Consider the following 26735-nt stretch of genomic DNA (forward strand, 5'->3'; position numbering starts at 1 on the left):
GCTAATGATCATGCTGCCCAGCCAGGAGCCACAATAAAACAACACGTGACTCTGGCAGCAGTGCTAACACTGTGGTTACCAATGCAGCTGCCACAACATAACAAATATAACTCATGTTACTCTTTCAGGATTCATTAACTTTATTAAGCACAGCATAGAAGACAGTTGAGGTACTAGTTCAAATTGCGAGGATTTTCTTTTTACACAGGATGACGGTGTGTCTGAAAGCTTCCTTTGCAGGTTTATAGAGCTAAAAAGGGCAAGCCAACTAGCTCAGAGATAGCTGTAATAAAACTGCAGTTCTCACCTCTCAAGTGGTAATTTACCAACAGAAAATATCATGTCATCCAGCACATTACACGTTTGTCTTCTGACATCCCAGATTTACAGTTAGTTACATTAACTAAAGGAAATACAATTCTCTGACTAAAATAAGTGATTAGATAATGAGATGTGAGGCTTTCAGCCTACTATCAGCCTACTACCCATCCCAGTGTTTACATGTTCTTATAAGAACAAAGACAGTACTGTCTTTGTGTAGGTTGTCATTAATTTTACTGACTGACTGCATAAAATATCACACAGGTTCTTTTTCAAGTGATATTCAGAATTTCTTGGATTTATCTTTTAACATAACTCAAACACCCCCAACTTTACCACATGGAAGATTGTAATCAAATGTATTAAATGCACAGAGATAAAGTATCGTCCCGATTAACCCAGCAGGAGAGCAAATAAATGAAATCTCTACAATGTATCACTTCAGGTTGAGCAAGACATTTGGAAATGATTAGAAATATACTTTAATACAGGTGGAGCTCGTCTTACATGTCATATATGTATTAGAGGACAGTTCATGGTGGTTCACAGACTGTCGTCCTTCTCCTCTGTGCTCTCACAGAGAAAGGCCTGCAGGACTTTCGGTTTAGCGATGTACTTGATGCTCTCTATTTCACCACCACTGTTGCTGGGCTTCTGAAAATGGATTTCCAGATGGTCCTGGAGGTCTTCCTCATCAACCATGTCCTGAATGTCATCCAGGAGGATGGTTCGCTTCGGACAGCCGCAAAAGGTCTGAAATAAATCATAAAAATTTGCTTTATTGTTGCTCTGCAAACTTTTAACAACTTTTACAACAACACACACAAGTTTTAGAACAACTTGTGTGTGGGGGTGGGGGGTGTCGTTAAGACTTAGTCATGTAGGCGCGTGTGTATTTGAACACATAAGAAAGCCCGCTAACACTGTTTTTCTACAGACTTAGTAATTGCAAAAAAATTTAAAAATGCAAATACTGACACATGTTATAATATAATATTTCTATAATTATATGTTTGTTACAAGTTGTGAAATAATTACATATTTTTGTCAGAGAATAATTATTTTACTATAGCCATAATAATTATGTATTATGAATGTTTTAAGTCATAATACACAATGACTATGTAACAAAAAAAGGCTTTTAAATTTAAAGAAGACTTGCAACTGCCAGTGTTAGTCCTCACTGTCATAGTTGACACACCCATAGTATCAATTTCAAAATCCTACGCCACCCTGTTCTCAAGTTATGGCATTTCAGAAAACTTGATCTCTGACCTTGACTTGATGTCTCGGTCACTAAGATTTAAACTTGGTAGCCGCACCTGTGGTGTGCGTAACACCCCATCAGCTCTCAATACAATTTAAAAATCCTCAAAAAACAAATACTAAGATAGCTTGAAGTAAAATATAACTATTTTTTCTAGAAGTATTCTTGTTTAATCTGAAGGCAACTGAATGCAAAGTTTTATACCAGTTAAGCATTTTTAGTGCTAAAGTGAAATAACTATCTTTCATTAAACTTGCATGGATGCATTTACATAATTGCAAAAAGACACAGCCTCCCTAAATGTAGAGGTTTTATTGGTTAATGTTAATATTAAAATAAACAGGAAAAATTTCTCCATATGTCTCTGTTGGTGAAATTTTAAGAAATTAGTTTCATGACATGTTGTGGATTCTGACGACTAGGCTAAGTAAAAGAAAGGAATTATCCAGCAGCAATGGCTATTTTGTTAATTGAGTTAGTGATTCCCATTAGTAGCATGACCTTTAAAGGTATGTGGGGTTTGGTAAGTATAGTTTTCTGAGTCATAAATACATTTTTTTTTAATATTTTGTATTTTGAAAAATAAAGAGGTTTGAAAGCGTCAGCTTGGGAATTAAAGGTAAACTGCCAGTGTGGGGCCTCTCTGCGTGGGCCCCTGTGTGCTCCAACAGTCCAAAGGCATGCACTGGTGACTCCAAAGAGACTCCCGGTCTAAAATGTGAGCATGAATGTTGCCTGTGTCTCTGTGTCAGTCCTGCAACAGACTGGCAGCCTGTCCAGTTAAATTTTGTACAAGTGATAAATTGTGCTTTTAACTAAGTTAACAAAGTGCTTTTAGTCTCAGTGCTGTAACTTACCTGAAATCTGCGCAGCTGGTATTCGTAAATAGGTCCAACCTGCACCTTTACCTCAGTGTCCAGCTCGACGTCGTACCTTCCCCTCAGGACAAGGCTCTCAGTAACTGCACACAAATGCACATACATTTGAGCATTAACATACTTAGCTTGGCTACAACTATTGTAATGATACAGAATAACTTAGAACAACTAACTAAGAATAATGTGTAATGTCGCACAATTATCTTATAGAGTTTTACCTCCAGGTTGGAGAAATGTGACACACCCAGTCCCAGTGTTCTTGTCATACTCCACTTTCTCCACCTCTCCTCCTCCTCTACTGGGCCTGGAGAAACTAATTTCCAGTCGGTCTTTCATTCTCTCTTCTGGCATGACATCAGGGACGTTGGAAACTTTCAGCTCCTTTCTGGAAACGTCAAGGTGGACCTACATCGGTGTGAACACACACTGTTTACAGGGTGTTGATCATTACAAAACAACACTCAGTGTAACATAGTCCCCCAGCAGTCTACACCTATTGCAGCATAACTAAAGTAGGAGTCAGGGTCACCTGGTCCAGCCCTAACGATATGCTTTATCCAAAAGGAAAGTTTTAAGCCTAATCTTAAAAGTAGAGATAGTGTCTGTCTCACAAATCCAAAGTGGGAGCTGAAGGCTCTGCCTCCCATTCTTCTTTTAAATGTCCTAGGAACTACAAATACACCAGCAGACTGAGAGCAAAGTGATGTACTTTGGTATATGGTACTATGAGGTCTTTAAGATAAGTTGGGGCCTGATTATTCAAGGGTTTGTGAGGATTTTAAAATTATATATATATATAAATATAAAAAAATTATAAGTGGAAGAAAGCGGTCCTATATATCTGTTTGCTGACCTCATGCTTTGAGTTTATTATTTTTGTTTTATTAATTATTATATTTACTGTATAGTATGTTCTTTATGTTGTCACTTAGGTTTTCATATTCCAGCTTCATTTTCCATTTTCTGGATATTAGGTTGTAGTTCTAGTTGTTGTTTGTCCCAGGAGGTCATTTTTCCTGCTCTTTTGTGTTCTCCGTGTCAAGTTTACGTTCCTGTGTTCCTTGTTTAGTTACTTCCTGTTTTAATTTGTTAATTCTGACCCTGCCGCACACACACACACACACACACACACACACACACACACACACACACACACACACACAGAAGGCCATATTTTCCATGGGAATGACTCAGGATGGATCTAGTTCTGTATTGTTAGGGTCTTAACTAAAGCCAAAGTTTTTTGGCTTTAGTTAAGAAGTATTTTTAGGAAAGTATTCTCTGTGTGTCATCACAGCAATAAGTAACCCTGGAGAGGTGTACTGTCTCACTCCTACTCTGTGGACAGATTTGAATGACCTGACAGTGTTACAACTGTACAAACTATAGACAGGAAACTAGAGACACAGTCAACATAAAAAATAAGGCTCTAGTTGCTTTTTCATTTTGAAACATGAGGCTTCATTTTCTAACTGAAGCATAAAAAACCCGATGATACTGTTGCAGCATCTACCTCAAACTTCACAGCAGGATCCATGGTGATTCTTCTCGGCTTCACGTCCAAACTGCTGTTCTCACAGGACACAGAGCACTTGGCAATTTTCAGGATCTGGCGAGCCACTGCACACCAAGAATATGACAAAAAGATGTGTATCATTTGCAGTTGTACTGAGAACTCCATGTTGTAAGGTCTGAGTCATGATCGGGTTCATTTTGACATGCTAAGCAGGTTGATCACAGAATAATCTGTCTATAGACACACTATGATAGGCTGACATTGTCTCTTTATTCTTGTCTCTCAAGTGTTTGATTTTATTATAGCTGTTGTTGCAGAGATTTTTGATCTGATCTTTTTATGCTGACATGATGTACGTTAAACTAAAGAGATGAACATTCGTGTGGCAGTTTCAGATACGGTCCCAATCAAACGTTTAAGACCACTTGGAAAATGGCATAAAAATCATAATTTGCATGGTTGGATCTTCACAAGGTTCCAATTAGAGCTACAGCATGCCACAAGAAGCCATGGGAGTGAGACAAAACATTTTCTTGAGCATGAAATGTACTGAAAATAACGCTTAAAGTGAAACAGGCTGTTTTACAGCTGATCCAAAGTTTACGACCACACCTCCAAAAAACGCGTCTGTCTGTCTTCATTTAAATTGCTTTTTTCAGGTGATATTAAAAATAAGAAATCATAATTTCATATTTAATATCTGAAATTGAAATGCTGTTTTTTCACTTGAGCATTTAACTGTCTTGTATGTGTCTTTTTCCAAGTGACAGTGCAAACTGTCATTGTATAAATATCTTACACAGCAAAGCATGGAAAACCATGAGGACTCCTTATTTTTGGTTTTATTAACATTAACATAAGTAAGAATGAACCATATAGAGTACTGAAGTCAAATGACGTCTACCTTTCTCCTCCTCAAAGGTGATGAGAGCCTGTCCTCCCTGCAGAAGCACAGCAGCTCTCTGGCTGATGGTAAACACTCCTCTGATTGGCTGACTGTCCTCGTCACCCTCTTCCCTTGTCTCTTTATTCAGAGAAATAAATTTCACCTCTGTGTCTGGGATCTGGGCGTAGATCTGGACAGATGGGACAATACAGAGTTACAGGCCGTTATCTGTTTCAATGTGTATACAGCTGTGGTCAGGCGTTTGTGTCCGCTGATCAGGAACATGAATGTCACAGTTTTATTTGGGGCCGTGAACGGCCTTTCACAGGGTGGAATGACTGTAGAGCATAGCTCTTGAAGGAATTTTAAAAACAGGGATTGGATGCACAAGTTTGAATTGAATCCACACACACTCAAAAGAATATATACGAGCCTGTACGTCTATGCAGTATCTCACAAAAGTGAGTACACCCCTCACATTTATGTAAATATTTTGTAATATAGTTTCATGGGACAACACTGAAGATATGACACTTTGATACAATGTAACAGTCTACAGCCTGTATAACAGTGTAAATTTGCTGCCATCTCAAAATAACTCATCAACATGCAACTTGCTAAGAGACATCTGGATATGTTTGGTGATGTATTTATAATGTGTGGAAATCCCATAATTACCATCACATTAATGCCCGTGATTAGTGTACGTAAAAATGTGAGCAGATGGACAGATCTGAAAGTGTTCCTGGTTTTTACCTTGAATTTCTGCTTTAACTTGCGGGACTCTGTCTTCTTAGCCTCCAGTTCATCCTGACATCTCTTCAGTTTCTCCAGCAAATCTTGATTGTATCTAGTCAGCTTCTGGATTTCATCCTATGGAAAAGAATAAAGTGGAATATTTGGTGAGAGTTATGTACTCTCAGTTTCTCTGAGTGTAGTGTAGATGTTACACAGATGACAATAAGTGTACCTGAACTGTTCTCATGCTTTCATTAAATTCATCCTGGGTCTTCTGTTGGTTTTTGACACAAGCGTTCATCTCCTGCTGTGCATTTGTCTTGGCATCATCTTCCGTCAGCTTTTCCAGTATCAGCCTGGCTTTCACATCATCCGCTTTTTCGAATCTAGCCTTTAAGAGCAATAGGTGGTGTTCAGAGAGAATACAACTGGAGCTGTGGGCAGTCTACAAAGAGACTACAAGCTGCTCAAATAAAATTATTCTCTCACTGACAGATATTTAAACATGGCCAAATATACTCAAGTCATTCTGAATGATATAATACCACTGCTGATAAGTAAGAAAAGTACAGAACTGGAAGAGAAACAAAGCTTTACTTAGTTTTTGTCTTTATGGTAAATGGTAAATGGCCTGTATTTGTATAGCGCTTTACTAGTCCCTAAGGACCCCAAAGCGCTTTACATATCCAGTCATCCACCCATTCACGCACACATTCACACACTGGTGATGGTAAGCTACATTGTAACTACAGCCACCCTGGGGCGCACTGACAGAGGCGAGGCTGCCGGACACTGGCGCCACCGGGCCCTCTGACCACCACCAGTAGGCAATGGGTGAAGTGTCTTGGCCAAGGACACAACGACCAAGACTGTCCAAGCCAGGGCTCGAACCGGCAACCTTCCGATTACAAGGCGAGGAAAAAATGGAAGAACTGAAGCATTTATATCAATTTGATATAAATTTAAAAGAGAAATCCTAAACAATGTTGTGCACTTGACTCACTGATGAAACTCAGTATTCGTGCTGCATCCCCCTGGTGTTGTATGCCTGTATTTTAGTTGACATTAACCTTATGTACCTTTATTTATTTCTATATAAACAGGTTCCTGAGCAATCACTAATCAAGATCTGTACTGATCATTGCAATTGTGTAGGTTTCACAAGATAATGGTTCTGCCCTTCACAAACTATGACCAATCTTTCCCCCAAACAAAAGACAAAAAGACTGTTTATTCATTTTTGGTTGTGCTCACTTCACCTGCGCCTCGTTTGCTAAAGTGTGAGCCATCAAAATAGTTTTTAGTTGAGCAAATATAGACCTACAGCTACATCCTATGGAATGTTGCCTGAGCCCATTCCGTCTGACTTTCACTTGCTGAAATGAGCTGCTTTATGGTTTCTCCCTGTTTACTGCAAACTGCATCTTCTGTGCAACCAAATATAAGTAACCATTTAACTTTAAGCTCAAATGCGTAAATAAAATGTATCCAATGATGTCTCAATGCTAATAAATGTATATCAATGGAAATAATGACATCAATTATAATATGGGCATTTAGATAGATTCTCTCAGGCTTTTCAGTCTAGTACGTTTATTTGTAGAACATACTTAGTTCCGGACTTGCATTCACGATGCAGGATTGCATCTCGACTTAAATAAGAGATCTGAGAACTGTAATTACTATTTAAATCACTCAGATCACTCACAGTACTCAGTAAACAAACCACCTTCTTCTATAAACGGAGGATGAAGACATTTCCGGCTGAGCAGTTGTCAGCTTTCTGCGTTTTCTCATAAATTTATTCTGACGGTCGTGAACTTATTTTACTATTGAACTAAAACGCTGCGCAACTTCACACCTGAAAATGGAAAATGTAGTTCAGCATTAGTTCCGGCCTACCTTCCATTCCTCCAACTCTCGCCTGGCCTCCTTTAGTTCACCGTCTTTATCCAGGCCTCCTTCCTTCTGCCAAGAAAGAAAGACATCGTTAACTGTGGAGCACTTGTTTCTTCTTAGACGGGCTAAAACAAGCAAACAGACGAACAGATTATTACTCACCTTATCATTTAGCGATCGACTGCCGAAGACCTCAGCCATGATCTGATTGACAGAAACGAAACAGATATGAAAACTTCACTTAGTAGCTACGATCCAAAAATCAGCCAGCTGTGGCTGCACTGCCTCTTTTCTGTCGAAGTCAGAAAAAACAAAGTGCCCCTGTTGTGCGGCAAACAGCTCCAAATCAAAAGTGAAAGTTACAGCCTGGTGTGACGAGCTTCCCGGTATGGAAGACCAACTGCGACACAAGTTCACAGTTAAACAAATAAATTAATAAAAACGGCTCGTGTGTGTGAGAAGCTACTGATTCTTTAGATAAAGGACAAAACATGTTCGCCAGATAACACGCAATTTTGTGGCTAAAAATTTGTATAAAAGTCTTAACCCAATTAATTATACAAACAAATAAAAGCAATGTTTTTACAAAAAACCCAAAACGATTTTACTCATTTTTTGTACATGTATTTTATTTTAAATATGTTACCAATATGTTACCTAAAGAATCCATAGACGGGGGAACATGGAATGAAAGAAGAGAAACATGAAAACAGAAAAGGGAAACAAGACACAAGGACACACATGCACACATAAACACAAACGCACAGGGGGGGACACAGAGGTCAAAGACTATGGCATTATTTTTGTGTCACTATTCTGAGCGCACATTAAAAAAAAATTGAGCACACGTAAAAAGAAATTGCGAGTACAAGTGTTGCATTTTGAGGAGAAATTTATTCCTGAGCAAGGAAAATCTAAATTTGAGTGAACAAAATTCATTGCTGCATACAAAAAATGTATTTCAGTGTTTGCTATTATCCATATACACACACAATAGCAGCCCCTCTCGCTCAGTTTTTGCATTTGCTCTTGCTCAGATCTCTGCGGACCTGCTCGCAATGTGTTGCTCACGCTCTCAACATCTCTGCCCCTGCACGCTCAACTCTATCTGTACAGTGTTATATTTGTGCCACAAAACCAAAAAATCACAGACTTGGATGAAAAAATTCTCATTGGCTGTTTTGGTCACCATCAGCTCACTGGCTACTGTAGCCAAACCCAGGCAAACATCCCAGTATGCATTTCGTCCAAAGCTCAAACGAGGCGGAGGAACGCAGAGTGGCGGTGTCTGAAATATTACTCTTTCTGGATGACAAAATACTTGTAAGACATATTCAGGCTAGAAAGCAGGCAATATAAGAATATAAGAAATTCAAAACAGACGAGACTTAAGACTACTGATGAACCTAAAACATAAACATACTACAAATTAACACCGAAACACAAGAAACTCAGAATGCTGGGTCAACATGACCCAGAACCATGACTCTCAGGTGACAGTATAATGAGGCTCATTAAGAGAAGGCCGAGGGTTTGCAGCAAAAACAAAGCAAAGGGTGGCTACTCTCAGGAGTCTAAAATATAAGACATTGTTAGAGTTATTTATCAATTTTTTGATAAAAAACAACAAATTTATATTTGTATCACTGGCTGTTATGGGGAGACCCTGGAAACTGTTCAGCTGTTCACATAGCCTTTCTTTTATTCTGCTCGTGCTTCACACATGTGCTGCTTCTGCAGCTCCAGGCTGCACTTTACAGCAAAATTTCTTCTGGTAAAGCTCACGTCTGCTTCTCTGCTGCCACACAGGAGGAACAATGTTGACGGTTTTTTTTCAGAAGTAAATATGTTACAGAAGTAACAACAAATAAGAAGTCAATAAGCTCATCTGTTACTGCTCAGAGTGGCACAGTCTAAAGAAGTCAGTTTCCTGGATGGTTATGTGTAAGCAGCTACTTTGTAACACACATTGGAAGTTACTGTGAAAGCAATGGAAGGAAAACTGAAAAGATAGCAAGTCAAATGCAGCAGTTCAGTTCAGCTTTAGTGGTGTCTTTACACACTACAGGTGAGTAAGTCATGGTCAAAGTCAAAGACAGCTCAGTTCATTTCATGAAGATCGCAGTATTACTATCATAATCAGTGGAGCTTGCCTCAAAACCCTCATTATGAAGACTGAGAGAAAACTTTTAGGACAGAGTTTTGGCACTGTGCTCCCAACTTTGAGACATCTACACAAAGTGCTGACTACACACTTTTTCTTATTACACTTATTATTCCAGGTGGTGTACCTGCTGCTTTAGGCAGTGCCATTTTTCCATGAAACAGAGTCATCTGTGCTGAGTTAATGTTTTTGATACTACTGCTTTGATTTTTATAGGTGCATGTGTAAAAGAAACAATACCCCACCTTTCATTATTATTTTTGCTGTGGATTGTGAAGACCAATATAGACAATCCAATCACTTAAACACTGGAATCAAAAGTGTAATTAAATAAATATTAGATTGATATATAAATATCTTATTTAAAGATTACTGTCATATAGATGAGAGGAAGCGAGAAAAACAGACTGGTGGGTGAGCTCCATTAACTCATATCAGCAGAGAGAGAGAGGCACTCTGTGCTGTAAATTAATTAAAATGTCTTAATAAAACTGCCTCTGCTTTCAAGGACAAAATAGAACAGGAGGAGTCTGTTGCTTTCAACAGAAAATCTTATTTGCAGCAGTAAGTGACTTCATCCTCATGATAACCTGTTACCCACATACTGTGCTGCCATAAGTAAAATATTTATACTGTAAAAATAAAATCTAGAAAAAAACCCACACTCGAAATGACAGATTTTTCTTTTCCCTTTTTTATTCACTTCAAACATCTCATACACAACAGGAGGCTGCAAACATCATGCCAGTGTTACAAGATACAGCAATAGAAATTTAAGGAAAGTTCCTTCATGGTTCAGAGGTTGCACAGCAGAGTTTAAAGATAATGTGTGAAATGGACTCTTAAGATTGGTCAGAATTGGCCAATGAAAACATGATAAATGTTAATTTTTTACAAAGAAGGAAAACACATTTCATTTAAATGAATATGTTGCACAAGGGTGCAGGGGAGACATTCCCCCCCTCTCTGTCTCCTTCTGGCCACCTGTGCCTCAATTTTATCTCACAACTTAGACATCCACATTACTTACACTCTCATAACACACACATATATATAGGGCCTTGAGGGTGGGCAAGTTAACGGCGTCCAGTGGACGGTCTGTGTACTCAAACCTACCACGATGATCCATTTGGCAAAGTAAATCCATTGGGTGTCCTTGTTGGTCTTCAGACAACAATTCTGATGGCTAAAGAACCAAATGGGACAGGCCAAAAAAAAAAAAAAAAGAATATTTTTAAAATTAATTTAAAATAAAAGCAAATGTTATACCAGCTTCTAACTTTACTTGACAGTGTGGAGAACAAACCTGATAACTCCCAGAAAACTTAAAAATCAACCAAACACATCCGGTCTTTGAGGGCTGTGAGCAAAAACGAAGCCGGCCGAGGCCCTAAACAGCTGGAAGCCTGTGTGGTTATTACAGTAACCCCAGCAGTCTACTCTCTGTATGATTTAATTTATACACTGAGTTACTGTGAACAACACAAATGTTAACAGAGGGAGAATTTTGTTGAAGCGCAGTTTATTACGATCATAACCTGCTGTCTTTAACAGTCTCAGTATTGCTCTTTCTTTGTTTGTGTGGGAGTTTCTCCAAAACATGTACTCATTGCCATTATTGACTGTCTGGTATTATAAGTAGTTCTGCTTGGAATTGTGCAGGGCTTGTCTGCGTCAGTGTTTCACAGAACAGCATTATCAATATGTGGCGTTAATCAAATTGGCCAGCAGATGTCACTGTGGACATGTGGTTTTCCATTATTTTGAAGCCGTGACCGACTCTAATGCTTCGAACGTTACATTTTGCTTTTGTTTTTTGTTTGTTTGTTTTTAGGAACTTTATTGAACAAACAATGAGTATACTATCTATCTATCTATCTATCTATCTATCTATCTATCTATCTATCTATCTATCTATCTATATATATATATATATATATATACATATATAGATAGATAGATATAGATATATATAGATATATATACACTCGGGGTAAAGGGATCAATGCCAATTTAAAATTTATAATTTGATTTAATGGATTAGATTTATATAGCGCTTTTCAAGGCACCCAAAGCGCTTTACAATACCACTATTCAGTCACTCTCGCATTCACACACTGGTGGAGGCAGCAGTTGTAGCCACAGCTGCCCTGGGGCAGACTGACAGAAGCGAGGCTGCCATATCGCGCCATCGGCCCAAATAGAGCGCATTTCATTTATAATGTTGTAAATCCAAGCCCATTATGTATTCATGATTTGAATCCTGCACTGTAAAATATAACTTGTTGTTTCAACTTAAAAATATCAGGTAAAGGGCTGCCTTAAAAATTTAAGTTAAGTCAAGAAATAGAGTTTGTTCTTGTAACACAACCAAATGTTATGTTGATGAAAAATCACATGTTGTCTAAACTTTCGTCTTAGTTTAGTTGACTGAGATTTGTTAGTCAGTTCAACTCCTTTAATTGTCATTTTTACTTGGGAAAACCCTTTCAGATAAATTAAAATAATCTATTGTTTAAACTCTTGTCCTAGTTCAGTTGACTTGGGTTTTTTAGTTAATTCAAATACTTTAGTAGTTCTTTTAACTTAGGAATCTATTTTAGCTTAACTAACATAATCTGTTAGCTAAGTTGATTGATGTGCGATCGTTGGCAATTAAAATCGACGAGCTCTCAGCACTGGTACGGAGTCAGAGGGAATACCGAGAGTGTAGCCTGATGTGTTTCACCGAATCATGGCTGCACCAGGACATTCCCGATGAGAATGCTTCCGTGGAAGGCTTCCACACTGTTCGGGCGGACACGGACAGCATCGCTAGCGGTAAGCGGAAAGGAGGTGGGCTTGCTGTTTTAGTTAACAACCGGTGGTGTAACCCTGCCAACATAACAGTCAAAGAAAGGATTTGTTGCCCGGACACTGAACTGCGTGCTGTTGGACTCAGGCCGTATTATTTACCCAGGGAATTCTCTCACGTCATCTTGGTGGCTGTCTATGTTCCCCCCTCTGCTAACCCCACAGCTGCATGTGACACTATCCACTCTGCCATAGCTCGGCTACAGACTCAGCACCCGAGTGCCTTTATTGTGATCTCGGGTGACTTCAACCATGTATCACTGGACAATACACTACCAACATTCAAACAATATGTGGACTGTCCCACCAGGGGAGAGAAAACTTTAGACTTACTGTATGCTAACGTCAAGGATGCATACAGCTCCTCCTCCCTCCCCCCACTTGGTAGGTCAGATCATAACCTGATTCACCTCACCCCCCGCTATGTGCCAATTGTGAGGAGGGAACCTGTGACCACCAGGACTTTTAGAAGGTGGTCAGAGGAGGCAATAGCGGAACTACAGGGCTGTTTCGAGGTGACCGACTGGGAAACACTCTGTGAGCCTCATGCCGAGGACATCAATGGGCTTACTGAGTGTATCACAGACTACATAACTTTCTGCACCGACTCCATTGTTCCAGCTCAGACTGTTCATTGTTACCCAAATAACAAGCCGTGGGTGACTAAGGACATCAAAGCCCTCCTCAACAACAAGAAGAGGGCTTTCAGAGGGGGCAACAAAGAGGAGGTGAGGAAGATCCAGGTGTTACTAAAGGACAAGATCAGAGAGGCTAAGGACAATTACAGGAGGAAGCTGGAGTGGAAACTCCAGCAGAACAGCATGAGAGAGGTGTGGAGGGGCATGAAGACCATCACTGGATTCAGGCCAACCAACAGCAGGGGAGCTGAGGGAGGTGAGAATAGAGCCGACGAGTTGAATCTGTTTTTCAATAGATTCGACACCACAGTGTCTGCTCCCACCCCCACAACCTCACCTGCAGTCAGCCTGGAATCCAGAGCCACACCACTGTGCCAGCCTCTCTCTTCACATGTTGCCTCCTGTGAGAGTCCTGACACCCCTCCCCCACCCATCACCTTCACTCAATACCAGGTTGAGATGCAAATGAGGAGACTTCACTCAGGCAAGTCTGCTGGACCAGACGGAGTGAGTCCCCTCGTCCTCAAGACCTGTGCCCCCCAGCTGTGTGGAGTCTTTCATAAACTGTTTATGCTGAGTCTGAGTCTGCAGAGGGTCCCGGTGATGTGGAAGACATCATGCCTCGTCCCTGTACCAAAGACGCCACGTCCCAGTGGCCCCCAGGATTACAGGCCCGTGGCACTGACCTCCCACATCATGAAGACCCTGGAAAGGCTCATCCTGGACCAGCTGCGACCCATAGTAAGACCACATCTGGATCCCCTTCAGTTCGCTTATCAGCCTCGTCTCGGAACAGAGGACGCCATCATCTACCTGCTCAATCGTGTCTACACCCATCTGGACCAGCCGGCGAGCACTGTGAGGGTCATGTTTTTTGACTTTTCCAGTGCTTTCAACACCATCAGGCCGACCCTCCTGGGTGATAAGTTAGCAGCGATGCAGGTGGATGCTTCTCTGGTGTCCTGGATTGTTGATTACCTGACAGGAAGACCACAATATGTACGTCTCCCACAGTGTGTGTCTGACAAGGTGATCAGCAACACAGGGGCACCACAGGGGACTGTCCTCTCCCCCTTCCTCTTCACCCTCTACACCACAGACTTCAGCCACTGCACAGAGACCTCCATCTTCAGAAGTTTTCTGATGACTCTGCGGTGGTTGGATGCATCAGCAGGGATGATGAGACAGAGTACCGGGCTGTGGTCGACTCCTTTGTCACGTGGTGTGAGCAGAATAATCTGCAGCTCAACGTGGCAAAGACCAAGGAACTGATCGTGGACTTCAGGAAGACCAGGAAACACTTGACCCCTGTTTCAATCCATGGGGTAAGTGTTGACATTGTGGAGGACTATAAATACCTTGGAGTTCACATTGACAATAAACTGGACTGGGCTAAAAACACCACAGCACTTTACAGGAAGGGCCAGAGTCGTCTTTATTTTTTGAGGCGACTGAGGTCCTTCAACATCTGCCAGAAAATGCTGAGGATTTTCTATGAGTCTGTGGTGGCCAGTGCGATCCTCTATGCTGTTGCATGCTGGAGGAGCAGGCTGAGGGTCGCAGATGCCAACAGACTCAATAAACTAATCCGTAAGGCCAGCAAAGTTGTGGGGATGGAGCTGGACTCCCTCAAGGTGGTGTCAGAGAGGCGGATGCTGTCCAAGATAAAGACAATGTTGGATAACACCTCCCACCCACTCCATGACATGTTGATCAGTCACAGGAGCTCGTTCAGTGAGAGACTGAGATTACCAAAAAGCACCACTGAACGACACAGGAAATCTTTCCTGCCTGTGGCTCCCTGTACAACGCATCCACTTAACACACTGGTTACTGCTATAACTACACATGTTTCTTTTTAAGCTATTTATTTATGAGTGACTTATGTATGTATGTATGTATATATATGTATATATTGTACTATTCTTAGTTAGTGTATTGTCTGTCTTGTCTTAATGTTGGTTTATAATGGAGCACTGTAACAAAAAATTATTTCCCCCAGGGATCAATAAAGTATTCTGATTCTGATTCTGATTTAAGTTTATTAATTAACTGAGCTCCTTAAGGTATCTGAGTGAACTTGTAAATCAGTTTCATTTTAATTATCAGAGTTGATTGACTGGATGTAAAGAAAAATGTGTATTGAACATCTTAAGTTTTTTTTTAGCTTTCCAACATCCATTTCAGCAAAACTACCTGTTAGGTTTATCTTAGATCTCAGGTTTAAATATCTACATTCCTTTAAATTTTCTGTTGTTTACAGAAAGAAAGAAAAACCCACAGATTCCATTAAAGTGTATCTGATCAATTCAGGCAGAAAGTTTGTTTTAAGAACATGACAAGACAATTACTCATGAGCACGCAACATTCAACCTTTATTGTGCCATCTTAGTCATCTGAGAAACAGAGAAATCAGTGACGTAACTCATCAGGCTCACAATCCATCAAAACTCAAAAGTTGCTCGCTGTGAAACAATAAATTTGAACTTGGGCTTGAGCCCAGTTTGGGTGAAGATTAAATTCTGACCAATACTCTAGGAGCAGTAGTGATTCTTGTGAAGTAACAACATAAAGTCTGCATTATTGTAATGTATCAACGGGACACTTGCTATTTTAGAAAAGTTATTCTTTACATTTGCAAAATTTTTAAACTTCATTGTGCTCAGTCACACCTGTTAGCATAAAACTTGAAATATTAAAATAGTACAAAACCTTTGATAAGTGACAGTAAAGATCAGTTTATAACAACTAAGACATCAAACTCTTGTATTTGTCTTCGTTTACAATTGCAACAAATTCCACAGAACCAATATCTCTGAAAATGAGTGCATGTTTCTGAAACATTTGATAATATGAATATTTCAGCAACATTAGTTTGAGTCTGCTCAATTGCAAAACAAAGGGAAAACTACTGACTTGATGAGATAAGCATCTGCAGAGTCCACCATTATATTGTTGTTCACATAAGTTTCTTAAACCATGAACAAATGAGTAATTGTCTAATCTGGAATGTAAAGTGTAGTCATTTAGTGACATGCAAAAGTGAGAATGAGAACTTGCAAGAATAAAAAAACAAACAGTAAAATAAAAACTGTCCTTAACACTAAGGCAATTGTATGCTGTGAGCATACAATTACAGTTCTGTATGGCGTTCTGCAAGAGTCTGTTTCTTGGACCATGCACTAGTGAGAAGCACTGCCTTCCACCAATGTTCATTAGGATGTTCTGAATGACTTCAAAGATGCCCTTAAGTTCCTTTGGATAGTCTATGTTGAGGGCAAAGAGAAGGCCCATCAGCATGGAAATGGCACTTGAGACATCCCTCAGATTAGACAGGATTACTGTCTCAACGACAACCAACACATCGATGATGTCTTCTTCTTTCACCATCACAATGGCAACTTTCATCCTCTTAGAAAGCGTGTCTTCAATACCTGTCGGCTATAAAAGGGTTCAAAGACAAAAAATTACACAATTACAATTACACAATATCCCTCGTGCTTAAGAATTCATGTCTTTCCAAAGAAGAGCCATACCGATACCTTGGCTGATGCTGATTGGCTTTGGGTAACACTTATTAGTTGTTAAAGTTTTTTCAGAATGAGATATGCACCCCCATGTTACAAATCCATTTCTTGCTTTAAACAAAGACCATGTTCATAAATAACTGAGCATGTCTTCAATTGCAGAATTCAAACAAAATTTTCAATTAAAATGGTAAATGGCCTGTATTTGTAAAGCGCTTTATTAGTACCCTAAGGACTCCAAAGCGCTTTACACATCCAGTCATTCACACACATGGGTGGATGACTGAATCGTGGCTCAAGAGTTGACAGTTCGTCTTATAATCGGAAGGTTGCCGGTTCGAGCCCCGGCTCCGACGGTCTCAGTCGTTGTGTCCTTGGGTAGACACTTCACCTATTGCCTACTGGTGGTGGTCAGAGGGCCCGGTGGTGCCAGTGTCCGGCAGCCTCGCCTCTGTCAGTGCGCCCCAGGGTGGCTGTGGCTACAATGTAGCTGCCATCACCAGTGTGTGTGAATTTAAATCTACTTACGCTAAATATTGGCTGTGCTCTAAACCAAATCTGTCTGAGAATACATGAAATGTGCAAACTGCAGCTACACTACAGGATCAGATTGTGGCTCCATAGACAATGCTTCTTTAATCAGTTTATTGATTAAAGTTTATTTTTTCCCTTATATTAACATCATGAAAAAAAGAGCATATAGACATGGCTGGACACGTTGCATAACTGGCACTGAATATCAACATCCACCTTTACCCAGCTGCCCAATGACTCTGGGCCAGTAACCTTTAATTGCTTACCCAGTCTACACAGTCTCTTTTCCAGGGTCCAGGACATTTCACCAAAGTATTGCCCCCCACAGCTGTAGCAGCCACTGCAGGCCCTTAAATGTCCTAATATCTCAGCCATTACTATATACAATGTGAGAAATCAAACGTAAAGCTGAAGTGAACAGTACAGCAGCGAAATGTCAAAGACCCTGGTGAAGACATGAATAAACACAAGACACTAATAATATCAATGCTAGCTTGCCAGTTAGTTTCTCTGAAACCCAGACCAAATCCAGTGTCAAAGATCTTGTAATAATACATTTGGTGAGGAAGAACACATGTTCTAAACACGTGGCATCTATGAAACAATAGATGCCACGTGTTTAATTTAAAATCCACTGTGGTGCTGTCATTATTAAATTTACTAAAAGAAACAATGCTAACCTTCACAGTCTTGAGAGTGTGTGAGGGATCTTCCTTTAGAAGATGAGGCCCTCTGTCCTCTTCCTTTGTGTAGGGCTCTGGTCAAAGAAGTCAAAAAGAAAACAAAAACACTTTTTAAACAGTGTTTATGAAGCATGCAGACAGCTCCAAATTCACAGCTTTTTGATACATAATTCCATCAATATATGATTATCATTGGAGATTTTGAATCAGGCTTATCAGGACATTCAAGTAGAATATGATATCCAACCTACCACCAATATACACAGATTCTGTAAAAGTTACCACACTAAATGTACTAAATGTGAAAATATGATGACAGACTTTGCTTATCAGCTTTCTTTCAATGAGTTCATCAGTTGAACTGGATAACCTGAAACTTAAACAAAGGATTAGATTTCGCAGTTGAACACTTACATCATCACCGAAGCATTTTATGAGCATTTTATGAGCCTAGTCCTATGCCGCTCTTGATTTTGTACAGCTCCACGAACCTCTCCATAATGGTCAAGCACAGCAAAAAGGAACCCTTTCAGGTCAACAGATGTAAGACGGGCAAATTCTGCTTCAACCTGAGCAACAGAAGAAGAGGGGTGGGGAGTACAGGCAGAATAAAAAAAAGATTCTTTGAGACCCAAATTTAAGCAAACTGAGGCTTAATCTCAGGCCCATTAGAGAAAACACAAACACACAAAAGCAAACAAACAAAAAGATGCACTTTACCTGCCGTTCAGCGAACAAGGAAGTTCAGAGAACAATAAGCTCTGTCTTGAAATCTTTTAAAGTAGAATGATTGTGAAAATGACTTATGTGATGTAAAACTTTAGTAAATGTGTGATTAAAAGAACACTGAGTAAAAGGACAAGTAACAATTTCCTTATTCCTCAGATGTTTACCTTGATGAGCAACACATTGCTTTAGTCCAACTGCCTCATTAAAGTTACACAACAGGCTTTTTACATTAAAGCCAGCGAGTCCATTACATACTCGCTTTTTATATCTGAAATACTGTGCACATTCTGTGTATATGTAGTGGACAGCAATTTACCCAAAAAAGTCCACCTCATTTAAATGACAAAGTCAGATGTGATCATCTAGACCTGTGAAAATAAATTAATGACAAACCTTCAGTTATGGATGTTATTACAACCACAAGAACCTAAACAGTCTGCTCCATTGATCTGTTAGAGAATCATGTGTTGGTAGCACGTCTGAATATTTACTTTATGCCACCTGCATGCGATCATCAATAGTGCAATATTACTTCTTAAGAAGTACCCTGACACTACAATCTTTATATCATTTGTTAAGTTACAATATAATCTGTGGTGTTTCCAATATGACAAAATGCACAAATTGTAACTTACCATTTGACTCCACTGACAAAAATAAATCCCCAGCATCAAGTTTGGCTTCACAGACCTAAAATAAGTAAAATAAAAATATATGTTATAATTATATTGTTTTCGCCATTTATTCATGTTTGCTAATTTTCTGACATATAAACAATGTTAGTTTTGTTACAATACAGGGAATGCAGTTTAATTAAAAGGTAAATTATGCAAAAAAACAAACAAACAAAAAACTTCTGCAGTATACCATGCCAAAAATCAGTGTCTCTCATGCCAATTATTTTATCACTACAACTCTTTTAGTATGGAAACTCACACAATCTAGTCATACTGATCACAAGAGTTAAAAAATAAGTTAAAATAGTGAGCTGTTGTTAAGCATAAAGCATTTCAGGGTAACAAATAACTGCACAATATAATAAAAGCAAAAAATAAACACACTGGAGGACTATCTGATACAAACTAATATAATGCTGGTTTGTAGACCATATTTTGTCTCAATCCTCAGTGCACTCTTGCAGCTCAGAGGCGGAGCCAGACATTTGAAACACCCGGGCTTAGCCCCGGGTGTTATTTAAGACCTGATTATTTAAGACCTCACATACAAGGTCTTAAATAATCAGGCCCCATCTTATCTTAATGACCTTGTAGTACCATATCACCCTATTAGAGCACTTCGCTCTCACACTGCAGGCTTACTTGTTGTTCCTAGAGTATTTAAAAGTAGAATGGAAGGCAGAGCCTTCAGTTTTATCTTTTGTCCTGTCTTCCTCTGCTCATCCCAACAGGTTGTGGCAGATGGCTGTCCCTTCCTCAGCCTGGTGCTACTGGAGGATTCTTTCTTTTAAAATGGAGTTTTTCCTTCCCACTGTTGCCAAAGCGCATGCTCATCAGAAATCATATGATTATTGGGTTTTTTCTGTATTTTTCTCTCATCCACATCAAAAGGAGCAGGTTAAAGTGGTTCTGGCATCTGACAAGGATTCCTCCTGGGCGTCTCCCAGGTGAGGTGTACTGGACGAGCTCCCACCAGGAGGAGGCCCTGAATCAGACCCAAGACATGATGGAGTTCCCCTAGATAAGCTGGAGGAGGTGGGTGTGGAAAAGGAGGTCTGGAGTTCTCTGCTTAGGCTGCTGCCCCCACAACCCGGCCACAGATAAGTGAAATAAGTAGATCAAATATAACTTGGTGTTCTAAAGAATATTGTTGTTTCCTTGCAGGACACCAGGAGAGATGAGCCCTCCATCACAGATGGTGTGGTCACCTGCAGGTTCAAGGTCATTGCATCTCCAGCCCACATCTACTGCCACTGTACTTAAGGGAAGTTGGGACAATGTTAAAGACTTTCTTCAGACAATTGCATTTGGATGAGCTAAATTCATGACAGGCACTCAAGCAGTAATGCCTCGACTGACAAATGAACATACCAAGCTTCTGTGTTGTTTGAGCCAGAGACTGCACTTGTGGATGAACAATAAAAACATTTTATATTTATTATATTAGTAATGTAACTTGCAATAAAAAGTTATGGGAAGCTTAAACTTAGTTTCAGAATAATTAAATCTGAGACTTTGTTTTATTGAAAAGTTAAAGTTTTAAAGTGTGTGACAAATAAAATAATAAATTATTAAGTAACACCAGCTACAATATTGGAAATATGTGTGTTGTTCAGCAGAACAGTGTCCAGTATGTTGGCTGAAATGCTTTAAATTTGAAAATAAAAGTTGGGCTGATTTTAACGCATTACAAGGAGTGTTTTAATTATTATTTTCTAAATAAGCAGTGTTTATATTACGTGTAATGAAATAAGTTCAAGGATAATAAAAGGTAATGAGATTTAATTGCATTCAACTTATGTGCAGCAAAACTAAAAATAAGTTACGGAAGTGTTCAAATAATATGTGTGCTTTTAAAAATGCTCGTCTATTTAAAGACTACACAATCTGTGTTAATTCTAATTATACCACAATCCCTTGCCTGTTGTGTTAAATATACATAAACAGTATGTGTTATCAGATGAAAGTACAAAACTCTCAAGAACCCCCCTCCTAAATTTCAGGTGGCATTTTAAAAACATGCCATGACATAACACACAGCTGCTATTGTCAGGGTGAGGTCGTGGACGAAAGAAGGAGGACCCAAACGCTGGACTCACGGTGCAGAAATGAAGGGGATTTATTGGAGGGTGAGTGAACAAAGCAGGACAGATGGAGTGACTGGCTGGCTGAAAGACTGGAAGAATGGCTGGCTGACTAACTGAACATACAGACGGAGGGACGACATGAACATCAACATCAATGACACGACAGAGAACTGGTGAAACCGAGGAACTTAAATACACAGGTGAATGATGACAATGATTGGAAACAGGTGAGTACAGGGCTGAACATAATCTGACTAATGACACGGGAGACAAGCTGACACGGGAAAAAACAGGAAGTGAGAACATTAATGTGGCGAACCAAACTGAACATGAACAAACTGAAATCACTGGGTCAACGACCCAGGAACCCTGACAGTACCCCCCCCTCCAAAGGCCGGCACCCGACGGCCAAAAGAGAAAGAAAAAAAACCAGAACAGGGTGGGCGGAGGGGGCCCAGGACGGCGGGACGGAGTCCACACCAAGACGGTTCAGGTGGGCGCCCCCGTGGCCCGTGGCCGAGACGAGACAGTTCAGGTGGGCGTCCACGCGGCCCGTGGCCGAGACGAGACAGTTCAGGGGGCCGACCGTGCGGACGGCAACGGCGACAGCACTGGTCCGGGGGCCGACCGCGTGGAAGGCAACGGCGGCGACGTGGACACAGTTCGGGGGGCCGGCCGTGCGGACGGCAACGGCGACAGCACTGGTCCGGGGGCCGACCGCGTGGAAGGCAACGGCGGCGACGTGGACACAGTTCGGGGGGCCGGCCGTGCGGACGGCAACGGCGACAGCACTGGTCCGGGGGCCGACCGCGTGGAAGGCAACGGCGGCGACGTGGACACAGTTCGGGGGGCCGGCCGTGCGGAAGGCGACGGCGGCCACTCAGGCGAAGAGGGTCTGTCGGCCGCCCACGACGGCGATGGCGCCCGGCCAGTGGCCTAGCCAGCGGTCTAGAAAATGGCCGTTTAGCTCCAGACCCAAACGAGGCTGCAGCGGACGAAGGCTCTGAGGCTGCAGCGGACGAAGGCTCTGAGGCCGGGCCGGGCGTGGGTGCAGCTGAGGCTGAGGCCGGAGACAGGCAGGGCCAGTAGGTGCGGAGGCCCCTGGCTGAGGAGCGGCCGGGCCAGAGGGTGCGGAAACCCCTGGCTGAGGAGCGGCCGGGCCAGAGGGTGCGGAAACCCCTGGCTGAGGAGCGGCCGGGCCAGAGGGTGCGGAAACCCCTGGCTGAGAAGCAGGAAGGCTCACAGCTGGCTCTGGGTGCTGTGGCTGCAGGTCCGGGAACTGGACGGGATGGTGGACAGGTGACTGGGAAACAGGAGGCGACTGGACTACAGAAGAGTGGAGGACAGGTGGAGACTGGACTACAGGTGACTGGAGGACAGGTGGAGACTGGACTACAGGTGACTGGAGGACAGGTGGAGACTGGGCTACAGGTGGCTGAACTGACTGGAGGGCAGCAGGAGACTGGACAGCAGGTGAGGGAACTGATTGGACTAAGGAGACTGACGGATAAACAGAGGCCGGTGAGGCTAATGGCTGAGCTAAAGAGTGAGCTAGTGACGGAGATAAAATTACGGCTTGGGCTCGTAAGGCTGGTGCCTGGGCAGGGGACAGTTCAGCTAATCTAACTAGGGATACTGCGAGGGCGTGAAAGGCTGGGTTAGGAGGTGGATGAAGTGGTGAAGTAGCAGCTGAACCGGTTAGCTCTGCCTCGCCTCTAGGGGGGTCAGGCTGGGTTCTGGCCGCCCTCAGCCTAGGTGCTGGGACAGGCACGGGGGGTGGCTGGACACCAGTCACCCCCACCCGAGGAACAGAAGTGAGTGTGGAGGTATACGTGGTCACAGCTGCCCTCATCCTGGGAGCAGGCACAGGTGTGGGTGTCAGCTGACTGATAGGAGTGGAAATGATGACTGGGTGAGTGATACTGACAGGTCTATTGGGATTTATTCTGGTCCTTCTGCCACCACTATTTACAGTTTTTGACTGAACAGTCTTTGGGGGAGCAGAGCAGAAAAAATCCTCCCAGTCCACTTCATCCTCTAGGAGGGAAACGTCCCATGAATCAGAGATGGGTTTACTATTGGTTTGAAGTGGAGAGTCAAATGAGGGTGGAAAACAGTCGCTGGAACTCACCACGGGGAATTGCTGTAAATAGTCCATTTTATGGCGGCGTGTGCGCCGCTTTCTCCGGGAAGAGGAAGCGGCCGGGATAAACAGCTGAGCCTCTGGCGCGGTAGCCTCCGTTGAGCCGAGGTGGGAGGCGTAGCCGTTGTGCCGTGGCGATGGTGGAGGTCCGGCGAATGAGGCGGCAGGTGTGTGAGCGAGGAGCGGAGCGGCGAGAGAGGGAGCGGCCGCAACGCGGCGTGAAACGTCCACTCTCCGCGGCAAATGCTCCGGTGCAGGTGAGGCAGCAGGTGGGGGAACGCGGCGTCTCCGAGGCCCGCCCAGAGCCAAGCGAGTGCCCTCGAAGACGTGCTCTCGCTCCGCGAAGAGCCGCTGTCTCTCCTTGAGTTTTTCCGCCCAAATGGAGAGCGCTGCGTCCTGCCGCTCGAAGAGGTCCGAGTCCGCTGGGTCCACATCGTGTCTTCGTGGCACGGGTCGTGTCATTCAGGGTGAGGTCGTGGACGAAAGAAGGAGGACCCAAACGCTGGACTCACGGTGCAGAAATGAAGGGGATTTATTGGAGGGTGAGTGAACAAAGCAGGACAGATGGAGTGACTGGCTGGCTGAAAGACTGGAAGACTGGAAGAATGGCTGGCTGACTAACTGAACATACAGACGGAGGGACGACATGAACATCAACATCAATGACACGACAGAGAACTGGTGAAACCGAGGAACTTAAATACACAGGTGAATGATGACAATGATTGGAAACAGGTGAGTACAGGGCTGAACATAATCTGACTAATGACACGGGAGACAAGCTGACACGGGAAAAAACAGGAAGTGAGAACATTAATGTGGCGAACCAAACTGAACATGAACAAACTGAAATCACTGGGTCAACGACCCAGGAACCCTGACAGCTATAATCATACAGTGAGGTCAAATGTCAATTATAGTTATAGGTTCTTGCTATATGTTATAACATAAACACAGCACAGTTGTAAGAATAATAGTTTCTAGGTTCTAAGGCTTTTTGTCAGTTTAATAGTGAGCTTTACGAGACTCATTTTCGTGCCAAAGGCTCGCACAGGCCTAAGTTCCCTTATGACAACTAGAGCTGGAAACAAGACCTCAAGCGATCCTAAGGCTAATTAGCACGGCTAGCATTTAAAAAACATCTGTTAAATGTTGTCATTGCTAGCATATACCTGTATTACAGCATGGTAAGTAGCGAGAACGCAAAGTTTTTGTTACCTTTGAAAAGAAAAATGTGAAGCTGTAATATTAGCATGAGCTATGCTAATGTTATTCACTGAAACAAACATCTCAGGTACTGACTTACTGCTTTCTAATATCTGTGTTTATTTCTGGATATACCTACATGGTTATTAGACATCCCACATAAAGGGTGACAAAGGCAGTAACTATAAATGACCATAACTTTACTGTAAATTACACTGATGGGCTCAGTTCATATAGTTATATCACGTGCACACGCATGTTAGCAACCGTAACCATGCAGGCTGTTGGTATATGAATGCTGCGCAAGGTTCCAGCTGTTCCTTTACACTTGCTCTTGGATTTGTCTTGACCTGCTCCAAGCTCAGCTTGTGGAAAGATAACTTTTGGAGAATATTTCTACAGAAAGCGGATTTTACTACAAAGCAACAACAACTACTGCATCTTTGGATCTTTTGTACTTGTGTTTCATCATAACAGCAAAGCTTGAAGATCGTGGACCCCGACTCGTCGACAGCCACCAGGTACATTTCAAAATTTCTTCAATTATTTCAAGAATCACTAGATGACTATAGTAATTTTACAGGTTCCAGTGTGAATATCACGTTTTAATGTGATCAAAATAAGTGTGTTCTAAGACTTTTCCTGGCAAATCGCTTTTATGCTTTAAATTTTCCAGGAGAGGTGTAGAATTTATTACCGACTGGTGTATGAATGTGAAAAAAGGTTTTACTTTGATTTGAAGCCTTCAAATTTGACACTTTTTTCCAATGAAATGGTTAAAATGAGCTTAAAATTCGTAAAATGCCCCCCTCCCCAAATATACATATGTATATGTGTATATCGGTTTCTATGGTAACAGCATCTCCTCACAATGTTAGGGACATATAGGAGTAAACACACCAGGTCCCCTGTAGGTCCTGACATCATTTTCTTCTCTGGATCAAAGGCTTCATTTAAATAAACTATAACTTTTTCCCAGCTACATATGCGATGATAAATAAAATAAAATGAAATAATATAAAAAAGAATATTGAAAACATCAATCATAGTAAAAAATATTCATGAAGTCAAACTGTTACAAAAATGTGTTTTATTTTTAAAATTGTGTGTGGAGTTCTACTGCCTTTTTTGTATTAGCAATATTTAGGACATGGAATTGGTACATGGGGAGATTAAATGTTTCGTTATATTTTACATCGTTAATGAAAGAATTAAAAAAAATATGAGAATGAGCTGCTAAATTATTTATGAATTTACTGCAGTATGCTATTCATGTCCAGTTCTTTACAAATCAGTACCTATTATCCATGACCTAGTCCAACGTAGTGTTTGCATAAAGGTTTAAAAAGAACAAATAAACAAAATGAATGTATACAAAATACAATACTGTTACCTTAAAAGTGTAGTGTGCACAGAGTGAGCTGCCTTGGCAGAGATTTGGATGCTTCACTTAATGATTGTGGACATAGTTGAAATCTTGTTTTCTTCTCACATGAACAAGTAAAGTGTCATTCAGTCTGATATGAATGTAGCCTGTAGCTTTAGCACTGGGTGCTTACTACATTCCTACTGTTATTTTAAACTTTGTTTCCTTACAGGCTGTCTTGACTACATTGTTGAACGTCCCAAGAACGAGACTTTTCTGAAGTCATCAGGATCCTTGATGACAGTCTCCTGAGCGCCATCTCTTCTGATGAAGCGTGGGACACTGATACCGAGCGTGTCAGTAAAGGTGAGTACATCGCCCTCTCATCCTCCCCCTCTTCTCATGAAGAACTGGATGCTGATGCGTGTCAGTGAAGTGGAAGGTGAGTACCCCCTCCCCACCTCGCTTTTTTGCACTGAGGTCTGCTTATTGTAAATATCTTGTACTTGTTTGAACACCTTTTCATGTCAAAGTTGGCCTCTGTGCTTATCAGTGTTGGAAAGACTCTTTCTTGCACTGAGGTCTGCTTATTGTAAATATCTTGTACTTGTTTGAACACCTTT

The 26735-nt window shown here is 41.6% G+C and overlaps 1 protein-coding gene and 2 long non-coding RNA genes across 4 annotated transcripts; 1 reads left to right on the forward strand and 2 right to left on the reverse strand.

The window, feature by feature from the left end:
• Nucleotides 1–122: 122 nt before the first annotated feature.
• On the reverse strand, nt 123–7864 carry nmi (N-myc (and STAT) interactor). 2 transcript variants are annotated; one of them, XM_076874841.1, is made up of 9 exons: nt 7668–7864; nt 7509–7571; nt 5839–5997; nt 5625–5741; nt 4887–5058; nt 3980–4086; nt 2685–2871; nt 2446–2549; nt 123–1074 (listed from the first exon to the last, which is right to left on the reverse strand). In XM_076874841.1, the coding sequence occupies exons 1-9, from the start codon at nt 7704–7706 to the stop codon at nt 865–867; spliced, it is 1158 nt and encodes a 385-aa protein (XP_076730956.1). In that variant the 5' UTR covers nt 7707–7864; the 3' UTR covers nt 123–864. The 2 variants fall into 2 exon arrangements, with proteins under 2 accessions (XP_076730956.1, XP_004572026.3); XM_004571969.4 differs by having other exon boundaries at nt 7509–7574.
• An 8520-nt stretch (nt 7865–16384) lies between these two features.
• LOC143412989 (uncharacterized) lies at nt 16385–18426 on the reverse strand. Its single transcript, XR_013093533.1, has 3 exons — nt 18319–18426; nt 17902–17978; nt 16385–16601 (listed from the first exon to the last, which is right to left on the reverse strand). It is a non-coding gene; the product is annotated as an uncharacterized LOC143412989 (long non-coding RNA).
• Nucleotides 18427–24229: 5803 nt separating this feature from the next.
• Nucleotides 24230–26472, forward strand: LOC143412960 (uncharacterized). The gene is made up of 3 exons (XR_013093495.1): nt 24230–24275; nt 25224–25267; nt 26345–26472. It is a non-coding gene; the product is annotated as an uncharacterized LOC143412960 (long non-coding RNA).
• Nucleotides 26473–26735: the final 263 nt, after the last annotated feature.

This window comes from Maylandia zebra, linkage group LG16 (assembly GCF_041146795.1).
Source record: "Maylandia zebra isolate NMK-2024a linkage group LG16, Mzebra_GT3a, whole genome shotgun sequence".
Lineage (NCBI taxonomy): Eukaryota > Metazoa > Chordata > Actinopteri > Cichliformes > Cichlidae > Maylandia > Maylandia zebra.